Here is a 20,013-nt window from a genome sequence, read left to right as displayed (position 1 = left end):
TCGGAACACTGGTTGTAGCTTTTCAAACTTTGCCTCGCATTATATTCACCATGCATGCATGGTGAAAAACCGCCATCATCTGTCAAAATCATCCCAGTATCCTTCATATGTCAGAATTTTGACCATGCGCACTAGCCTGCAATTTCAGTTCAGTGTATCCCCCTTTCTCCCACTAGTAAGGTTGAGTATTCCATACACATAAACGCCAAAACGAAAACATTCGAAATTCAATTTATGTTCCATCCGCTATCCACTCACTCTTTTCGCATACTGGTTTACTTGTACAGAATAGGGGTGCACCGTTTCTCCCTCTTTCATTATTGCATATTTACAATAAAATATCTCAAAACTTAAAGAAATGAAATAAACTTATGCGATATTTTTAGTAAAATAGACAATTTAAAAATTGTATTGCCCTTCGACAGTTTTGTTTCGTTAATTTATAATCGTCAAGTTATATATGTATACTTCCTAGTTTTTCTGTGGGAGGAAACTTTAGCACTTCGACCACTAATCAGATTACTTAGTAGTATATCTGGCATTTGAAGTATTCTGAAAATCTAAAACTATTGTCTACCAAAAAATCATCACTAGGTTCTTTGACCGTCTTCTTTTTCACACGTTTGAATAAATCCAGCACTACAACCCTGACAGTCATACACCCAACAACCCAAACGAGAGCGGATGGTCGGAAAAGCTCTCCATTTTCACAACACAGCACGCACACAATCGCACCGTAGGGAAAATCAAGTATGTGACGTTGAAAGTTTTATTTTCCACCATTCGGAAAACGGAAGGCAGAAACAAGGGAAATTTTTGTCCGAAAAATAAATCAATTTCCAAGTAGTTAATTTTCGTTCTCTGACTTCCGACTACTTAGCGAAGAACTTTAGTGTTACAATCTGTCGTGCAAAATAATTTACAAAACCTGCAAAATGGCGTGAGAAGTGGAAAAAGAAAAGTAGTGATTCGCCCCAGCACACTACACTGCAAAGGAATCTCTTTTGCAAGTTTTTCGTTTTTGTGCTGATCATCACCCTCTTCAACTTGAAGGATTCCTTTTTCTTCGAACAATCTCATGCACCGTGGGGTTGAACCAAATTTGCTGATTCGCTTAGCAATGGGCAAAGAGGTGACGTCCAGTAAGGTGCAAAGAAAGAAAGAATGACTTTTTACGGATTTTCCCTGATTAATGAAAATATCCGCTCGGAAGGATGAAAATTCCAGCAGTCAAACCTCGTCAAGTTTGAAGGAGAAACATCAGCAATGGTGGTGTGCTTCGCTTACCACACATAGATGGAAGAAAGGATTAATGGCTATGCGTGCAGTGAAGGTGGAAATGTGTAGTTAACATCAGAGGCTTATTGCTTCAAAATCTTTTTCTGCTTCCTTGAAAATAAAAGACGAAAGTGTGCTGGTAAAGAAGAAAGAAGTGAAGTTAAAAGCGTTAAAACAGCGCTTATCGGGGGTATAAATTTTGATAATTATTAAAATATTCCTTCCGCGGGTAATCGATATTTCTAATCTTCATCGGCATAGTGATTGCTAATTTCGGTTTGTTCGCGAATTCTGACTAACAGAAGAGAGCAGTTGCGTGAGGAAACTATCGATATGTGGGCGTTACTAGCGGTTCGGCGAGTTTCATTCACCTAGACAATAAGGATATGTCTTCTATGGAGGATTGCTCTGAATACAGCAATTCTCACCATCATTCGCAACAGCAACACCATCGACATGGCAACCAACAGCAACAACAGCACCACCAAGCGAAGCTATCAGCTGCGTTATCATCCAATGCACTGGCGGCACATCATCAGGGTCAGGGACAAGCCGTTCAATCGGGTGGTCCAAATGGGAGTAACTCTACCCTCACTCGTGGCAGCCGTCGGTCATCATTTGGTCCCAGCCATTATCAGCAACAGCTGGTACCGCAGGCAGTAAATTTTCATGATGGACTTGGCATGGCCGATAACATCTCGGTAGGAAGCGGCAGTATCATTAGCAACCACTCCGGCCAACGCTACGTACCCGACCTCCAGTATGGAACACTCAGTAACCGGATTATCCACAACGAGCGGTACGTCATTGATGACAGCAGCTGTTTGCAACCCCCATCGCCGGCACCCAGCAATGACCACTATGTCATGGGGATGCCATCGCCGTCGCCCTCGGCACACCACTATCCCGAGCGACATTACGCGCTTCAACAGAGGACTATGAGCCCGTCGAACAGCAGGTAATGGGAATCAGCACTCCGATATATTCATTTATTACGGCTCATATAATAGACCAACAATTACAACCATTGCCACCCTTGTATATTCATTACGCTACTGAATAGGTTGCCGTAATTGAGTTATTTGGTAGTAAGCTTGAACTACTGCAAATAACATTGCCGGCATTTTGAATATGTTTTAGTTGAATATACAAACATGAACAGTTCTGATACTAAAATGAGTTACTAATCAATTTTGCAATCTTCACGAGTACTCGTTTTTTAACAAAAAAGATGGAGAGATAAATTCAAATTGATGCCATTTGACCAATTCCAGACAAATTGACAACATTTTGAATACATACGTTTTGTTAAGATCTCTAGCACTTGATAACCAGTACTTACTAATCCATCAGATCTGTTCCGGGAACACCCACGGATGTTTCTGAATGGGAACATTTCGTTTCCGGAACAATGTAACCCTTGAAAATACGGTAGTCAGGTTATTTGATGCTTCAAAAGTGAAGTCAGTCATTTTGAGTACTTTGGATTCTTGACCGCCCTCTGGGTTGCCGTTTTGAAGTTCTTTTGGCCGAATTGGCCACACCCCGTGATATTCTTGGAACCTTGTTTCACCTGCAAGAACGACATGTCATGTCAAATTTCATGATTTTGCAAAACAAGCACACTGGATTTCACTTTGAAGGTTTTGTAGCCGAATTGGCCATACCTTGGAGTATTCCAGAAATCTGGTTTCATTAGGAAGGAGGACCATCTTCGACCCATTCTCAAACCCGTCTTGCGACATGCACCGTGCATGTCTTTTATTCAACCTCACAGCTCGCGATATTTGTGCTGTTTCAGTCAATATGACTGTTGATAACATAAACAGGAAATACGCCTCTTGTTCGGCACATTTGTTGCATTATTGTGCGACATTATTAATCACCACATTCGGATAATTTCAAAAGCGTTGTATCATACTGTGATAGATATAGGTTTACACTTATAATCGGCAGTGATGCAGCTCATATATCAATTTGAGAGGCACCGAATTGATGGAATACTTAAGTAGTTTAAATCTGCATATACACAATGTAGGAAATCGACTAACATTTGCTCGATCTGATAGAGAATGTAACTATTAGTTAAATGAAACTCTCTGCTCCGACGGTGTTACACACGAGTTGACAAACTGGCTCGTAACGAACGAGCTCGAACCGTCGTAATATGATCATAACTACATCGTCTTTGATCATTTAATCGTCTCGCTAGATAGCGTCATATATCGCGATCCCTAATCAAGTGACTTGAATAAGGCCGTTGATAAAAACAAACTCGCTCGTAGCAGTAGCATACCAAGAGCCTTGCCTGCTTCGAGTTATGCGTGCTTCTAGAGGAACCCCTAGAGGTATTTAAGTTGGCTTGCAAAGTGTATAGAAATTTCCTTCGATCCTCTGAGCGAAGTGGTTGGGAAAGCCTCATGTCTCATGTCTCAAAGGGGCCAATAGATTAAATAAATTACCTTCGAAATCGAAAGACTTGCATGTCAGTTCAATTAGAACTGCTATTGGTGAATACTCGTCTGACGAAGATGTAGCACTCAACTTTCTTTTTGACACACACTGTCCAGGCTATGCTGAACCATCACCGACGACTGTCCCTGAGTTCTTTGCAGGTTGTTCTGATTCTAGGGCATATGCTGGTAGAATTGTGAAAAAGGAATCGAAAAAGAGGCGCTTTGCTCTGTACAAGTCTCCGAGAAAAAAAGATATGAACTTTTCAGACAAAGCAAATGTTTTTACTTGTTTTCTGGCAACAGGATACATTCCATTAACGTGCGGGAAATGATTGTAAAAATCTTTATCAAAAGTAACCGCAGTATCTATGAGGAGGCAAAGAGCTTTAGACCGATCAGTCTGGCCTCCTTCGTTGTCAAATCAGTGGAACGCTCAATCGACCGCTACATCCGGGATCTTGGCTTGGGCGAACACCACTTTCAAATATCATTCTCTAATCGCAGCAATCTTTGCATAAATGGAACGACCGCCAATAAATGTTCGGATTGAACCATAGAAAATAATATACTTTTTAGTACATTTGAGCAAAAATTGGAAAATACGATATTTTTTTAAAACTGGCAACTTAAATTTATATTTCGAATATTATCCATGTTCATTATATTTCAAATATTGATTATTGTGTGCATTTCATTTATGATATTATTTACATTTATTATATTCTTTATTTTACAATTTATATATATTACGTTTACCACATGTCACTATTAAAACATATATGTTATATTCGTTGCATTCATCATTTTAACTATATGTATTTTGTTATAATTATATTATTATATTATTATATTTATTATATTTATTTATTTGTTAGATTCATTATTTGCGATACGTTGTTCGACGAATTTATTAAATGTTATATTCAATTATCATTAGATTATAAAACATTTGAAAACTGGAAGGGATTGGGAGCACCAGGATATCATACAAATTGAAGACTGGACGAGGGAAAGTGGATAGCTAGCCCATGTCACTTGAAGGAACCTTGTTTTCTTCAGAAGGTCATATAAGAGTTTGATGCACCATTCTCAAAACAAATCATCAGGTGCGTAAAGCATGTATACCGATTTATTTTTGTCTTTTGACTGGAAAATTATTGTTGGAAGGGATTCTTTTCACCGGGTTTCAAGGTACACGGAAGTGTCTCTGCTTACGGACCCGCCCAACCCCCCCCCCCTTTTGATTTCCCTTCAGTAACAGCGATAATGTGAAAGTCTCACGATAAACTACTTCGGATCTACTGTAAGTCTACCGCATTCATTAGTAAAACATTGAACTGATGGTGGCTTCTTATCACATCACACACATCACAAGTTTAACTATACTACTGCTTGAACCACCAAAATTAATAAAGTTAAAAAAATCAATCCACTTATTGTTAAAAATCCAGCTTTTCTTTTAACATGGTGGTTTGTATGCTAAACTTTGACCAGTTTTGAACTTTTAATGTTTCATGCATTTAATGGTCAATGTATATCTGCTAACTAGTGGTGTCTCAGATTATAATTCGTCACGACTACAGGTATTTCACAGTTAAAATTTTCCGCGCAGAGGAATTTTGGAAGATCCTCTTTAGAGTTGTCATTTTATGTTATTCCTAGAATTTATTCATGATATCAAAAGTATATCTAAATATATGCAAAAACAACAACGTGTCGGTATGTTATGTTGTTCAAAAATTACGTAGGTTCTGGGCTAAGTGGTTGCCTAAAGAGTAGTTTCCCGAGCCGAGTCTGATATCAAATTGAGAACTAAACTTGATGTTGTGATGTAGTAGGGAATGATTGCTCAGATTGTTATCATTTTGGTCGTTTTAACGGTTAAAAGATCAAAATCGAAAGCAAAAAAATTGCACTATGACATCAAACAGAAAACTATTTATGCTATCAGTGAAAGCAAATTGAAAACTAATTGAGATGGTGAAATAATTCATTGATAACAAAATAAGTAATCAATTTGATGTTTGTCAAAGAAATAGAAACAAACATTTTTTTCTAAAAATGTAAGCACATCAAAATGAGATCAAAATATGATGTCATATCTGAAAAAGTTTAAACTGATATTAAAATAAGATTTCAATTTGATGCTTAATATCAAAATATGTTGTCTATTTGCTGTAATTTTGATGTTGGACTTTGCTCGGGTTCCTCGATAGTGTACTAGCGTCGAAGTTTCTGCATAAATCCATCAAACTGAATCGACTAGTATGTTATACACAAATCTCTTAAAATCCCATTTACTAATTAACACGAGAACAACAAAATATCAAAGTCTACGTAGACTTTTACAAATTTGTTTAAATATAATTTGAAACACCATATGAAATGCATTCCAATGGATTTCCATGTGAAATTCAAAGAAAAATCATTTGATTTACTTTTTAGCATGAAAGCGAACATGAAAGAAATGTTTCATTTCGTATGGTTTTATCGTGTGGAATATTTTCAGTGTAGTCTAATAAAAACCAAATTATGCTCATTGAAAGAATCGCGTAAAAAGTAGTTATTTCGTGAATTGAGTATTACAATACACAAAATTTCTTTTATAAATAACGAAAGATTCAAATGTCTACCACGCACAGAGATTTGACCAAAAGCCAATATCTCGCGAGTGTTGCATTTTAGGTTGGTGGTGTCTTCAGGAAAGTTTCTCCAAATGAACATCCATGCATCCATCCAAAGCCATTGACCGATCTATGATTAATCGCGCTAGAAGTGAGATCCGCATTTTATTTTTTCAAATGTTTCATATTGAAGATCAGCATCTTCGGCAGTTTTAGCGAGTATCACCCCAAGAAGCTTTGCTGAAGACACCAAGTGTTCATTTCTTGAGCTGATTGAAATATCAAAGTTTTTTACAGAAAAACTCCGGGAGAGAGTGGGGAAACATGAACCACGGGGATTGGCGAACCACTAAGGATATTACGTCACATTCTACCAATTTTACTGCAAACCTTATGCGTTTTGGTAGCTCTGTCGGTAAGCTAACCTCACACGCACTTGCGATAGCGTCAAATGTTTATTGTCACTTTTACAGATAATCAAAGTTATTGTAGAATAAAAGTTGCCTCAATTGAGAACTGGCGTTTTTTTTTTTTTGGAAAAAGTTTGTGGTGTCCCTTCTGTGAGACTAAACATCATAAAGCTTTTCGTTATTGGAAGTAGGTGCAAAATATGTTATTTATATGAAGAAATTTGCAAAAGTAAATATTTCCTGCCAGCTTAACATTAATTCAAATTTGCTTATGGCATATAGGGATACATAAACCACTTTTAGGTTCGGATTTTTGTAATTTCTTGTTAAGCGTTGTCAAAATAACATGCAACTATAAACGCTAAACGCAAACAGGCTTGACTATGAGTGTTACTATGAAGTTTGCGCTAATTTACAATCTTGAGAAGAGACATAGGGTACATCGAGCAGGTGAAATACACAATATCTCGTACCATACTTTAAGTCGTTACGTCATAAACTTAAAAAAGACGAGAAACGTAATTGGAAGCTGATTTTGGACAAAAGAGACAGAATTTAACTGCTTATCTTTTTAATTGTTTAGAAATAAGATTTGGATTGAACAGTGTAGAAACTTCTTTTAGAGGCTACGAATCAAATCAGTCTGAGATCTCACTGAATATACCTATTATGTTCCATCAGCAGGCAGAAAGTACAGGATTCTACCAGGTTAATCACCAAAAATTTGCGCAGATTCCCAAAGACTCAACTACGTGAGTCTGGAAATTAGCAAAAAAAAGACGAGAAAGAAGTAGCATCACTACCGACTTGCCATAAATGAAATTGATCAAAGAAAAACACGATGAAAGAAAGGAAAGAACACAAAAATTCTAAAAACAAAAACAATTAATTTGTGGTAGGGATTTTTTACTACAAACATACAAACAAAATAATTTGTTTGTCCAAAGACAGAATGAACGAACTTTCCTACGGTTATACGTGTTTTTATGATAGTCCATGATTCAACTATCCCCATGGAGTGGAAGCCATTTGGCATACTCAACAAAAATGCATATAATTTTGATAACACGTTACTTTTATTTACAAATAGTGTTGCATATACCTAGTAAAGCAATGTTTGTTCTTTCATATTCATACTGTTTTTCTTTGACATTCACATGTTTGAAATATTTTACAAAATTGTTCCATACTATAATACTCAAAAAATCTCAAACATTTTAGTGCACCCGATATATATTTTAGCCACAAAATTACGAATAACTTCTATTCCCCACCATATCCCACGACAAAATCGATTACTAGAATTGATTAAGTGTGTTTTATAAGAAGAAATTAACATTTCATGCAGAAATATGCAGACACGCGAATTTTATATGAAAAACTTTTTTTCTTGGAAACCCCTAAAACAATTCGTCCTAAAATGCATTATTATGACGAAGAACAGAAAGTATTGCTATATAGTAGGCGTTGCTTTTTTGTGCATTCTTTTGCAATTCAAAATTGCAATTTTGTGCGATCGAAGTCTTGGTTTGCAACATGTGCGTCAGAAGTAAAAAATAGCAGGTTTGTTTATCTTTGAAAAAGTTTGATTGATGACGTTACTTTGTCAGAGACGACGCATTGCAATTATTCGTTATAAATCAGCTTTCGGTCGAGATGTGAACGTTATTGTGGCATTTGTGCATCAAATGTAACAAATTCGACGGATTTTATCATTCATTATATTCGAATTCGAGTTTCCCTATTTTGTGGTTTGTTTTGAATATTATTTCTAAAAGCATTGGTCTAACACCTATTCAATTTACCTGAACAACAGTATGAGTATTGGGACAAATGTCACAGGAAATTGTGACTTTCGAGGGTTCGTCAGCTCGCAATAAGCGGTGGAAAACAGAGATGCTCAGTGATCAGCATAGTGGTATAAACGTACTACATGTAGCGTCTATGCAGTTCATAGCTGATGGCAATGAGTCTGCAGCAAAGCTCCTTCTATTTATCGCTGAAAATTCTTAAAATGGAGGCTTAAAAGAAAGCAAAAAAGCATTCATTGCCAATCAAGCTGACTACCGAGGAGGGCGTTTCGTTAGTGATTGAAGCCGATCTTAGTTAAAATTAATCTAATTTGATGAGATTTATAGGAAAGCGCACCATGCGGTCAATTTCCCTATTTATAATGTGATACTAGAGGCCATGAAAAAGCGTACCCACCATCAGAAGCTATCGCGGTATCTGGAAGGAGTGCAGAAATTAAGGAACCGGATTTAGTAGATTTCGACGCAAAGAAAACCACGGAATATTTGGAAAGGGAAGGAATATATGATAGAACAAATGGGATGGAATTTGAGGTGCTGCACAAGTAAGAAAGAATGGCAGTAGTGGGCGTTTTAAAATCGTTTACCTCTGAGTCTACAGATGATAGCTCTGTACGATTGACAGCTATAGTGCTACTGCAGCTACGAAACATTAATAAAACAGGTCGTCCGAGTACCGTTGTAGACTAGCTGTAGATAAAGTGATGTTGCGATCAATGAATGTTTCTACATTTAAGTATGAAATATCAGTTCCTCAAATGCGAATACGCTTTCTGGAGTTATCATGGGATGATTCTTATTAGCATGAACTGGTGAAATGGAACATAAGCCAACAATTAAATAAAGAGGGAAAAGAAACAATCTAGAAAAAAACTAAAGAAGGGTTTGAGATTGATCATCGATGTAGTCAAGCCAGGTAGTTGACCTACCAACGACGGCAAATTCTTTGATAATGTTTCCGTAGTAGCAGATATCACTGGATTCAACAAAAAGGTTTTGAAAGTATTTTTTGTGATTTAAGTCACTCTGTTGTTTACACTACTTCAAAGCATTATATGTTCAAATATTGTATAATAAAGAAATTAACTCACAATCATATGGTTTCATCGAAAACGATTCGATTTTTGATGTTTTTCACATATAATTCGCGATTCTGCATATTTCTGCATGAAATGTTAAATTTTTCTAATAAAACACCCTTAATCAATTCTAAAGTAATCGATTTTGTCGGAAAACAAATAATAACTTGTCAGATTCACGATCTAGTATACTAAAATGTTAAGAGGTTTTTTGCATATTATAATGTGGAACACCTTTATAGAACATTTCAAACATGTGAATGTTAAAGAAAAATAGTTATTAAGTAAAAACCGCTGCATAGAGTTTTTCTGTAAAAACATTTGATATTTCAATCAGTTCAAGAAAAGCACACTTGATGTCTACAGCAAAATTTATTGTGATGATATTTTGTAACACTTTGTTGAAGATGCCTATTTTGAATATGAAATATTTGAATCTCACTTATAGGACGATTAATCATTGATCTGTCAATGGCAAAAGTAGGGGCTGCTTATTTGGAGAAACTTTCCTGAAGGCACCACCAGCCTAAAATGCAACACTCGCGAGATATTGACTTTTGGCCAGCTTTTCCCTGATCTGGACCACTATGCCATGTTCATAAAAATACATAGTATGCACCCAAATCAACAGAACTTTTCTATCTTACCCTGTTCCTGAAGATCTACAACGAAAAAACATTTAAACACACTTTATACAACTAAAACAAAAATTATGAGCATGCGATCGTTTGACGAAGCCACAACCAAAAAAAAATTGATTACTGTCATTGGCTGATAGGCTCTTGATTATTTTCAAATCAATCGACCTATCAAATACGTTATTACGAAGCAAATTTACTCTACAATGTCAGTAGTTTGACCTGTGAAATATAAATAATTTTTGTCTTTCTTATATACTATGCAAATCCACTTTTCAACCGAAACCTGGAGGGCCATGTGTCATATACCATTCGAATCAATTGGTCGAGATCGCAAAATATCAGCATGTAAAAGTACGTTGAGATCTAATGTATGTTAAAAAATGGCACTCAATTTTCTCAAACCGATTTGCACAAATGTACGGATCTAACACTCCTATAAGCAGCTAATGAATTTTTAATTGATCCTACTTCCGATTCCAGAGTTACGAACTGAAGAGTGCGGTCACACATCAAATTCCCATATAAATTTGCACCACCAAGATATCCAAATGATTAAAACGGATGTAACATTACTTCGATTAGCGGGCCTAGATCACTAAAGACCATTCAGAGTAGTTTTGACCATATTGGCTGCCTATGACGGGTCTTGATACCAGAGTTAAAAATATTCAAATTCATTGAATGAAAATTGATCATATTCAGCCGCATTCATTTTCAATATTCAGTTCGCAGCTGAAAACGTCAAACGATCAAACCGCCCATTCATCCATGCAGATTTTTATTCGGCTCCGATTATTACACGAAGCGACCGTGCAGCAACGAATCAAACGCATCAAAGTAGGCCCTGGCACAATGCAAGCAAAGATGATTGTTGTTTCATATGCTTTATCAACATTTGAAAACATTTTCCTAGATAATTAGTGTAATGAATATATTGAACGATATTCAACTGAATGAATAAGATGGATAGTTCAATGAATATTTTTTCTATTCACCGCGAGTCGCAACAGGTTCATTTTCAGTCGTCAAAAAAGAGCTTCGATTATTTTTAACTCTGCTTGATACCCCTGGGGACTGCTGTGTTCCTAAAATATTGTCATACCTATTTATCTTGACTGATTTTTACATACTTGCATTTAAATGATAAATACATTACTCATATTGACTGCTATTGAATTTCATTCAGATCTGACTTTTGGTTCAGGAGTTACAGGTTTGCTACTATGGTTACATAGGAATTTTCCATATAAACCGGCACAATCGTAATATTTCAAAGGTTAAAAATCTATTAAAATGGACATCGAATTATTTCGCTTTGCAGGTCTAAATCACTGATGGCCACTTAATGATTCTTTGAATATATTGTCCAGTATGGATGTCTCCGGCAGTCCCGGGCACTAGGCTTATTCGAGAATTGAAGTCACAGTGATTATTAGGTGATTTTCACCAACCATCACCTTCACATTCCTTTTTCAGGCGCGGATCCACGTAATACATAAAAACCTCATTGAATGAAAATCAGTCTTGGCGAACAAATTTGGTTTGAAAATATTTTGAGTTTAGAACTAATTTAAAAATCAAACTAATTTAAAATTTCTCAAGTTGAAAATTTTCCGGACCCTACTCCTGGATCCGCCACTGCTCCATTATACTTATAATCCCCCCACTGCATTCCAAAATATGTTAGCACGAAGACAACATTTAACTCATGCTGATTTATCTACTTGAATATTCTATTTTTTGTTCCAACTGTGCCATCGTCGACATGTTGCTCATCAGGTTCGTGACAGTCATGCCCTTGTAAATATGTGCCAAGTATAACAAGAGTGAAATAGACACTTTCACAATTATATTGAACATAACCAGCTATTGGATAAATGAGAAATACACAATTACACCACTATATGGATTAAAACAGGTTTTTCCATTTTTTTCCGTAAATTTCTTCACAATCATTTAGTTGAAACCCTAAATTCCTGCCATCATTTGAATTTTTTCTGCTCCCAAACCAAGTTTGTTGGGAAAATTCGATGGTCAAACATGTTCTTGTTTTCACTCAAAGCAGAATCCGTCAATATGCCTATCGATTGGCCAGTCAGCGTTGACACCATGTGCGATTTGCTTGTTTGCACGGTGATAGGCTGTGTCAAATGTAATGCGCGGGTTGGATGTAGACCTACTTAGATATTTTTGGCATATTCAATATGTTTCGCCGAAATGTAGCACTTGAACCCCGCTTGAGTTGACCGAATATTTTTTGTAAAGATATCTCTATATTCATTTTCACCCGAAAGATGTTATTTTTTTATTTTCGCAAAACTTTAGTTTTAAACTGTGTAGTCCCGTCATTATTTCAAAAATTTCATCACTGAGGGTTTTTTTGGACCCCAAACTTTCGCGTTTTTTCGCTCTGCTCCCATTTTTTTATATTGTTTCACAGTGTTATTAAACACAATAAAAAGTAAACTATGTTGATACCAAGTGAAGCATCAGCTAAATGACTGCTAGGTACTCCGTGGAAACAGTGGCTTATATCCTGGATTGATGATTTATGCAATTGTGAATCTGCTAGCAAATCACACATTTTCACCTAGAATAACATTTAGGGATGATAGGGTGATGAGCCTATTTGCGCCATGTTTCTATTATCACCCTACCCATTTGAAGCCGTTCGTTAGAGCAGTGTCTGCCATCTTTGTTCAACGCATTGAGTCAAATGGTAGTGCAAAAATAGGGGCACTCGATTCGAGTTTTCATTGTACTCAAACACAAGAATTTTACTGTTTTCAACGCATTTGTGTTATTATATTGGTTCTTAGCAACGAAACAAAGCGGTTGATGTCAATTTTTACGCATTCCATTGATTGTAAGGCAAGAAATTACCGAATTAGTGAGGCACCTTGCTTAGTATGGTGAAAATAAGCTCATCACCCTAGTTGATCTGTTAATGTAGCCTTGTTTCTTTTTTGATCCTATACAGGCATTGCATTTATCGCTCATATGAGTAAATGAGTCCGGATAATTTGCTACTGCGACAATAAAAACTCACATTTTCACACGAAAAGTTATTGACACTCACACAACTTCTCCGGATAAATACAACGTGTTATTTCTCCGGATAAAGAAAACCGCCGGAGAATGAGCGAATGAGTTTATCATGGTATCCTTTTTGTGCTCGCTGGCTTGCTGTCTCTTTTCCAAAACACGAAAAAACAAGTCTGTCGTACTTCTTTGCCGCTTTCCTTTGAAATTAAGTTTATATTTTGACGCTTTCATTGATTTCAACGAAATTAAAATATTATCACCTTCTCCGGTGAGAAGGAAAAAATCAAATAAACTTTATCCGGAAAATTTATTCTCACGCTATTTGTGGAGACGGAGAATATTGCGACTCATCTTATCTCGGAAAAGTTGGACATCGGATAAGCCTCTTCTCGCGTGAGTGAGAGAGAATTACAATGCCTGATCCTATACATAATATCGTATGCGTACTACTGAATATACAAAAAAATTAAAAACCTAAAATTTTAAATGTAACCTGGTAAATATAAATAGCGATTTTATTGACAAAGATCGAGAGTCATTTTCCGCCACTTGCCATTGAGAATCGTATTGTTGTAATATGAGTGCTGCCCTCAAAAAATTCTCATCTTAATGATAACATTATATCAATTCTACCCAAAAAAAACCAATTATTTTTCTATACATTTTCAGGTACCGCCATAGTTTGACCGAAAACTATCGTGACATGTCACCACAATGTGAACGCTTCATCCCTCCCCCTGCCCATTTTCTCAGCACCACTAATCCACTCGCTGCCGCAGAAAGTTATGGATATCTCAATTCCAACGTGCACACCCCAGTCAAACGTTACGTTCCAACTCCACCGCCACAGGAGCCAACTTATCAGCCACAGACCCAACTCATGACAGCAATTCTAACCCAAACAGCAGTAACCACAGCACAACAAAGAGGCAGTCACCTCACCAATACTCTGCCATATCGTTTCCGTGTCAAATCCTGCCCAAACGAACAGACCATTTCTCCACCGCAGGGCTTCGATACTTCCGATCATTATGCCACACCGCCACGTGTTCGACCTACAAAATGTTCATCTTCCCTGACCGCGAGTTATTCCGTACCAAATTCGGCCCTGTCTTCACAGGCCATTAGTTCCGGTCGGCATTCCCGTCAGAGCAACGAATATCTCATAGCTCGAACTCCCAGTGCCGATTTTCTAGATCAACCGTCATGTCGAGTTTCCACTCCAGTCAGTGTTATGAGTGAACCGAACGGGAGCGCATCATGTTTGCATTGCAATACGTTACGTAGAACAACTGGAGTTCACCAAACAACACAGACTAGTGGCCCGATAAGTCCACAACCTTTGCCATTCACATCGGCAACCGAGTCGACCGGTCGTCAATCACCATTAAGTCCAGCAGCATCCATATCCACGCCAAAGACCACAGCTCCATCACCCAACAGTGTACAACACCTGTCGCACAATCATCATCAATCACAAACACAACAGCTACAGCATCACTTTCAGCAACCGTCACATGTTTCTTCAAACGCTCTTACCGCAACTCAGTCTCAGCCACAAATAGCGATAGATAACTACGGTAGTCTCGAAGCACGGGATATATCAACTATCCCAAGAAATCAAGCCAAACAGCATCAGCAGCAGTCTCAGCACCCGTCAGCAAACTCCTCCGAACAGAGCATCATGACCAGTAGTAACAGTCGTTCAATATTAATCCAGTATCAGCAGCAGAACATTCTACAACAGCCAGCAGCACAGCAACAAATGCAACCACCACCGCCACCAGCAGTACAAACTGTACCACCGCAACAAATGATCCCACAGCAAGCACCTCAAATGCAACAGCAACCTGCACAGCCATCACAACCACAGCAAATGTCTGCACCTGTTGCACCAGTATCGCTCCCGGGGCCATCCATGCCGACACATTCGCCACCGGTGAGCGAATCGCCAGCATCTACACTGCAACGTAATGCACAACAAATCTATCGTCCAACTGGTCCAAATATGTCTCGAAAACAGCGTATCAAGGAATACATGAAGCACGAAACAGCAAAATTCTTCGGGGTAGACAATTTAAACGAGGACTACGAGCGGCTCAAGTGGGAAGACCGTCAGAAACGTTTTGCTTTTCGACGGTTCGGTCAGTTGAAAGATGAGTATGACTTTGCTTATCGCAACGGAAATGCGAACAACCATGCAGTGGAAGAAAATGCGGTTCCAGTCGACAGACCCGATATACTGCCAGCTCAAAGCCAAGACGAACGTGACACAGAGCAAAGTCGACGGCAACGAGCGAACCCTCACCACTCATACGACAACAGCTCGGATACATACATGATCAAAGCTGAACGGAAGCCCTCGGTCCCAACTGTTATCTGGAATGGTGTGTCTTTTGTTGTTCAGAGTATCACTAGAAAAAGGTTCCGTAAACAGAAACAGTGGTCACGCAGCTTTGCTCCGGCCCACGTCGAGCTTACCAACGATGATAATGAGCTATGCGATGGACTGCAGCCAATTCAAGATGAAGAAGCATTCTTTGATACACCGGTTGCTCCGCCCACTCAACAAGTCATCCCAGGACAAGTTGTAGACAACTCTCGTCAACTGTTCGTATCGGAGAACGATCGGGGACTGGGCGGTACAGCCGGTAGTGGTATCATCAACGGGTGGCGTACGAGGTCTTCCGAACTTCATCTGCAGGCTCGGGATGGTGCCAGTGGTACTCTTGGACAACGAATATCTTCACACATCCTGGACGGAGTGCTCGATAACTCAATGAGGCCAATAGGACATAAAATTAAACTACTTAGACCGAATGTCTTGGACGATCGTTATGATTACAGACCATTTTTTACGTACTGGATCAATACGGTACAGGTTCTGGTACTTGTTATATCGTTAATCTGCTATGGCTTCGGGCCGATTGGAGTTGGCATGGAGTACAAGACGGCTCAGGTGCTGGTAACCAGTCTGAGCTTACAACAGGTATTGGTTGATGGTGTGCTACTTGCTGAGAGCATTTCAAGTAAACGCCATTTTCTTTTAGGTTCATCACCAAGAAACCCGCAACGTGTGGATAGGATTTAAAAATATCGACATTGTTCATCTGGGCGCTAAATATGGAGCGTGTATGCGTCGAGACTCTCGAATATCGGAGGTTATTGTGAAAACAAGAAAACAAGAGCGAGAGACGGCCTGTTGCATTCGTAACGATGACTCGGGATGTGTGCAAAGTTCACAAGCCGATTGTTCGATGCGTGGACTTTGGCCAACCGTATGTAGCGATTATTTGCATTGAAAGTATGTGCTAACTATTTTTAAAACTTTCAGAAAACGATCGCCACCTGGAAGAAGTGGTCTCCTGGTGAGTCCGGTCCCGGTGGACGTATTTCTGGTAGTGTTTGCGGTCTTGATCCGAAGTACTGTGATGCTCCAGCTTCGATTGCACCACACGAATGGCCGGATGACATTACAAAGTGGCCAATTTGTCGCAAGAATAATCAATTATCGCAACGGTTCCGTTTCAAGGATCATACCGCTGAGCACATGATTTGCGAAGTGATTGGTCATCCGTGCTGTATTGGCATCTACGGAGAGTGTCGCATCACTACCAGGGAATATTGTGATTTCGTTAACGGGTACTTCCACGAAGAGGCATCGCTTTGTTCACAGGTTTGACTCGTCGTGAATGATTGCAATTTTAAGGTTAAAATATATTGAATATTCTTCAGGTGTCCTGTTTGAACGACGTTTGCGGAATGTTTCCGTTCATCGCCAGCAACTATCCGGATCAGTTTTACCGTCTCTTCACGTCGCTTTGTCTACACGCAGGCATAATACATCTAGCAATCACAGTTGCCTTTCAGCACTTGCTGATGTCAGATCTAGAGCGGCTTATTGGACCATTGAGGATGGCAATCCTCTACATTGGATCAGGAATCGCAGGAAACCTGACGAGTGCCATCTTTGTACCATACAAAGCTGAAGTAAGACCAGTGATAACTCACAATACTTTGATTCAACGAGATTCATTCATATTACAGGTTGGTCCACTGCCATCGCTGGCTGGAGTCCTCTCATCGCTAATGGTTCAGCTTGTACTGTGCCACTGGAAATGCTTAAAGAAACCGCACGTAGCTATGATAAAATTACTAGTTATCGGGTGTACATTATTCGGGTTAGGAACACTGCCCTGGCAGCAAAACTTTACCGGACTGATAGCCGGTTTGCTCTTCGGCATCGGACTGACGTTGGCCTTTGTGCCCTTCGTGAACGTAACGAAGCACAGTAGGAAGAGTAAAGTATGATCTTTGATAATGTATATGTTTTGACTATTTTCTAAAACATTATACTTTCCGTTTAGGTCAATCTTATATGGACATGCATGGTGATACAGTTTATCGTCTACGCCGTAATGTTCATAATTTTCTATGTCTTTCCAATGTTGTTTTCTTCGCTGAATTTCATCGATGGGAATCAACTGTCTGACCACAATTCGGCGCATAGCTACCACGACCATTACAACTTGTACGAAGGCTACCAAAACTACAACCCCGGCAGTGGAAATGGGCACAGCCATGGCCACGGTAGCGGAGGTGGCATCATAAACGGCGGAAATCATATTGTCACAACGTATAATGTGAACAACAACTACAAGTCGCCAACTGGACATGGCGGCGGAATCTTGCACAATCATCACGAGTACGGCGGAGGAGGTGGAGGCGGAATCAGCATGTCCGGTGGTATCAATAGGATTAGTAGTAACAACAATAATAAGAATAACAATCTGCTGAAAGGTATGAGCATGTGTGAAAAAGGACAGTGTGTCCAACGTCAGCCACGTAGTGCTGACACGAATGCATGACGTCGATGTTTCCTGCTGTTCACGTCGCTGGAGTTACTTTACGTCTTGTTTGTCCTGCTGGCCCTGTACGACGTCGATGATTTCCAGATCATTTATCAGTTTATCATGTGATACAACCAACATAGTGACAAAGTAATTTAAATTTTTATATCGCTCTTTCCATCGAAAATGTGATCACGAACCGTATCTTAGTTGAAACACTTAGTTCAAACATTCTATTGAAAACGTATATATATTATATATTCGTATCTCTCTACACTTAAAGTAAACGATCAAAATCAAAAAAAATGAGAATAAAACGATATGATATATAGCACACCCAGTTATGTTTACGTTCTGTTATCATTAAGTCACCCGTTTCCTCTAACTTTACTCGAGAGTTACATTGAATATATATAGTAAATTAACATAGAATCAAGCAAGCAGAAACATGCAAACGCAAGCGAAGTATGTGGGTTAAAATAACCAATTCATAGAATTGCCCTCAGTTAGTTCGAATAGCTATCCCTCTATGATATTATTAGAAATATTGTATGAATTTCAAACTGACAAAACAGGAAATAAAGCAAAACGAAAGAGTAAATTTGATTTGTAAAGTTGTAACAAAAAAGACACAAAAGAGTCATGGATGAAGTGTAAGCAAATTCTAATAAAACCTCTATTTCAATTTATTTAAGTTTTTAATGTTATCTTCGACATTCCTTGTCATCTGATGTACCTTTCGGTTCCTGACTATGTAAATTTAACTTAACATGGGGGAAGGGGTGGGCGTAGTTGGTAAATAGACTGCCTTGTACGCAGCGCACCTGGGTTCGAGTCCCGACCTCGCACATAGGGTTAGAAATTTTTCATAAGAGATTTTTCTAACCCGATGAGGCGAATGACCTTAAGGTTAAAACCTCTATAATCGAAATAAATAACAAAAAACTTGACATGGTTATACAACGTCGCATTTTGTGTTTCCACTTTGTCTCATCAGTAGCATAGCATACTGTCTTGGTCGCAAGCTAGAAACTTGTTGTATCGGGAAGACCCGAAATTCTGATGTGCTGGTGAGATAGTCTAGTCGAAAAGTTGTTTTCGGCTACCGAGTCAACGCATATTCCCTTAAGGGGGTTTCCACTTTAAATAGAAAAGAAAACCGATATTTTTCGCTCAATCTACAGGAAATCTCTCTAAAAGCATTTGTGATAATTTTCAGCATAAAATTCGAAAGAGTACGGAGGTTATTTCAGGAAATGTGTTGATGTGTGTAACTGATAGGGTTGTTACTCCCAGCACTTATGAGACGCTACACTTCTCATGGAAGTCTTGCGAACGTGAGCTACCGTCAAGAAAACACCTGTTTGACCTCCAAGTAAAACCCACTTTATTCCGGATATCGATGTCACTTTTATTCGGTTTTCGTATTCGTTACCCTTTTCCTTCCACTTTCTTAGGCTACTCGCAACTATACCGCGCGTTTTATAGCAATTTGCGGGTCGTAACACTACTGCGGTCTAGCACGCTCCACAGTGGGGCCGGGCCGGACAAAACCCCCAAAATTTATTGTTAATTTTTAACCTTTTATATTTTTTCCTAAATGTGCCATACATAAAGCAGTATTCGCCAAATTTTTAAGTCAATCGATTGATAAATGTAAGTGCCACATTTTTTTTTTGAACCGTGCAAGGTCTTGGAAATCTGCAAGAATTTGAGTGACAAAAAGCTTTTGTTCATTATAATTCATCTCGCTTTAAGGGGTTATATTAGACCGGCAACAATTTTGACCTTTTTTGGAACTGGTAATTGGATGCAAAAA

At 38.5% G+C, this 20,013-nt stretch overlaps 1 protein-coding gene across 1 annotated transcript; it reads left to right on the top strand.

Annotated features, from left to right (window-relative positions):
* Positions 1 to 746: 746 nt before the first annotated feature.
* Positions 747 to 18,883, top strand: LOC131684422 (inactive rhomboid protein 1-like). The gene is made up of 7 exons (XM_058967279.1): positions 747 to 2,236; positions 14,014 to 16,333; positions 16,395 to 16,622; positions 16,679 to 17,020; positions 17,080 to 17,334; positions 17,392 to 17,649; positions 17,712 to 18,883. Exons 1-7 carry the CDS (start codon positions 1,665 to 1,667, stop codon positions 18,210 to 18,212), a joined length of 4,476 nt encoding a protein of 1,491 aa, XP_058823262.1. The 5' UTR covers positions 747 to 1,664; the 3' UTR covers positions 18,213 to 18,883.
* The last annotated feature ends 1,130 nt before the right edge of the window (positions 18,884 to 20,013 follow it).

This window comes from Topomyia yanbarensis, chromosome 2, assembly GCF_030247195.1.
Source record: "Topomyia yanbarensis strain Yona2022 chromosome 2, ASM3024719v1, whole genome shotgun sequence".
NCBI lineage: Eukaryota > Metazoa > Arthropoda > Insecta > Diptera > Culicidae > Topomyia > Topomyia yanbarensis.
This window is presented reverse-complemented; position numbering and strand designations above follow the sequence as displayed.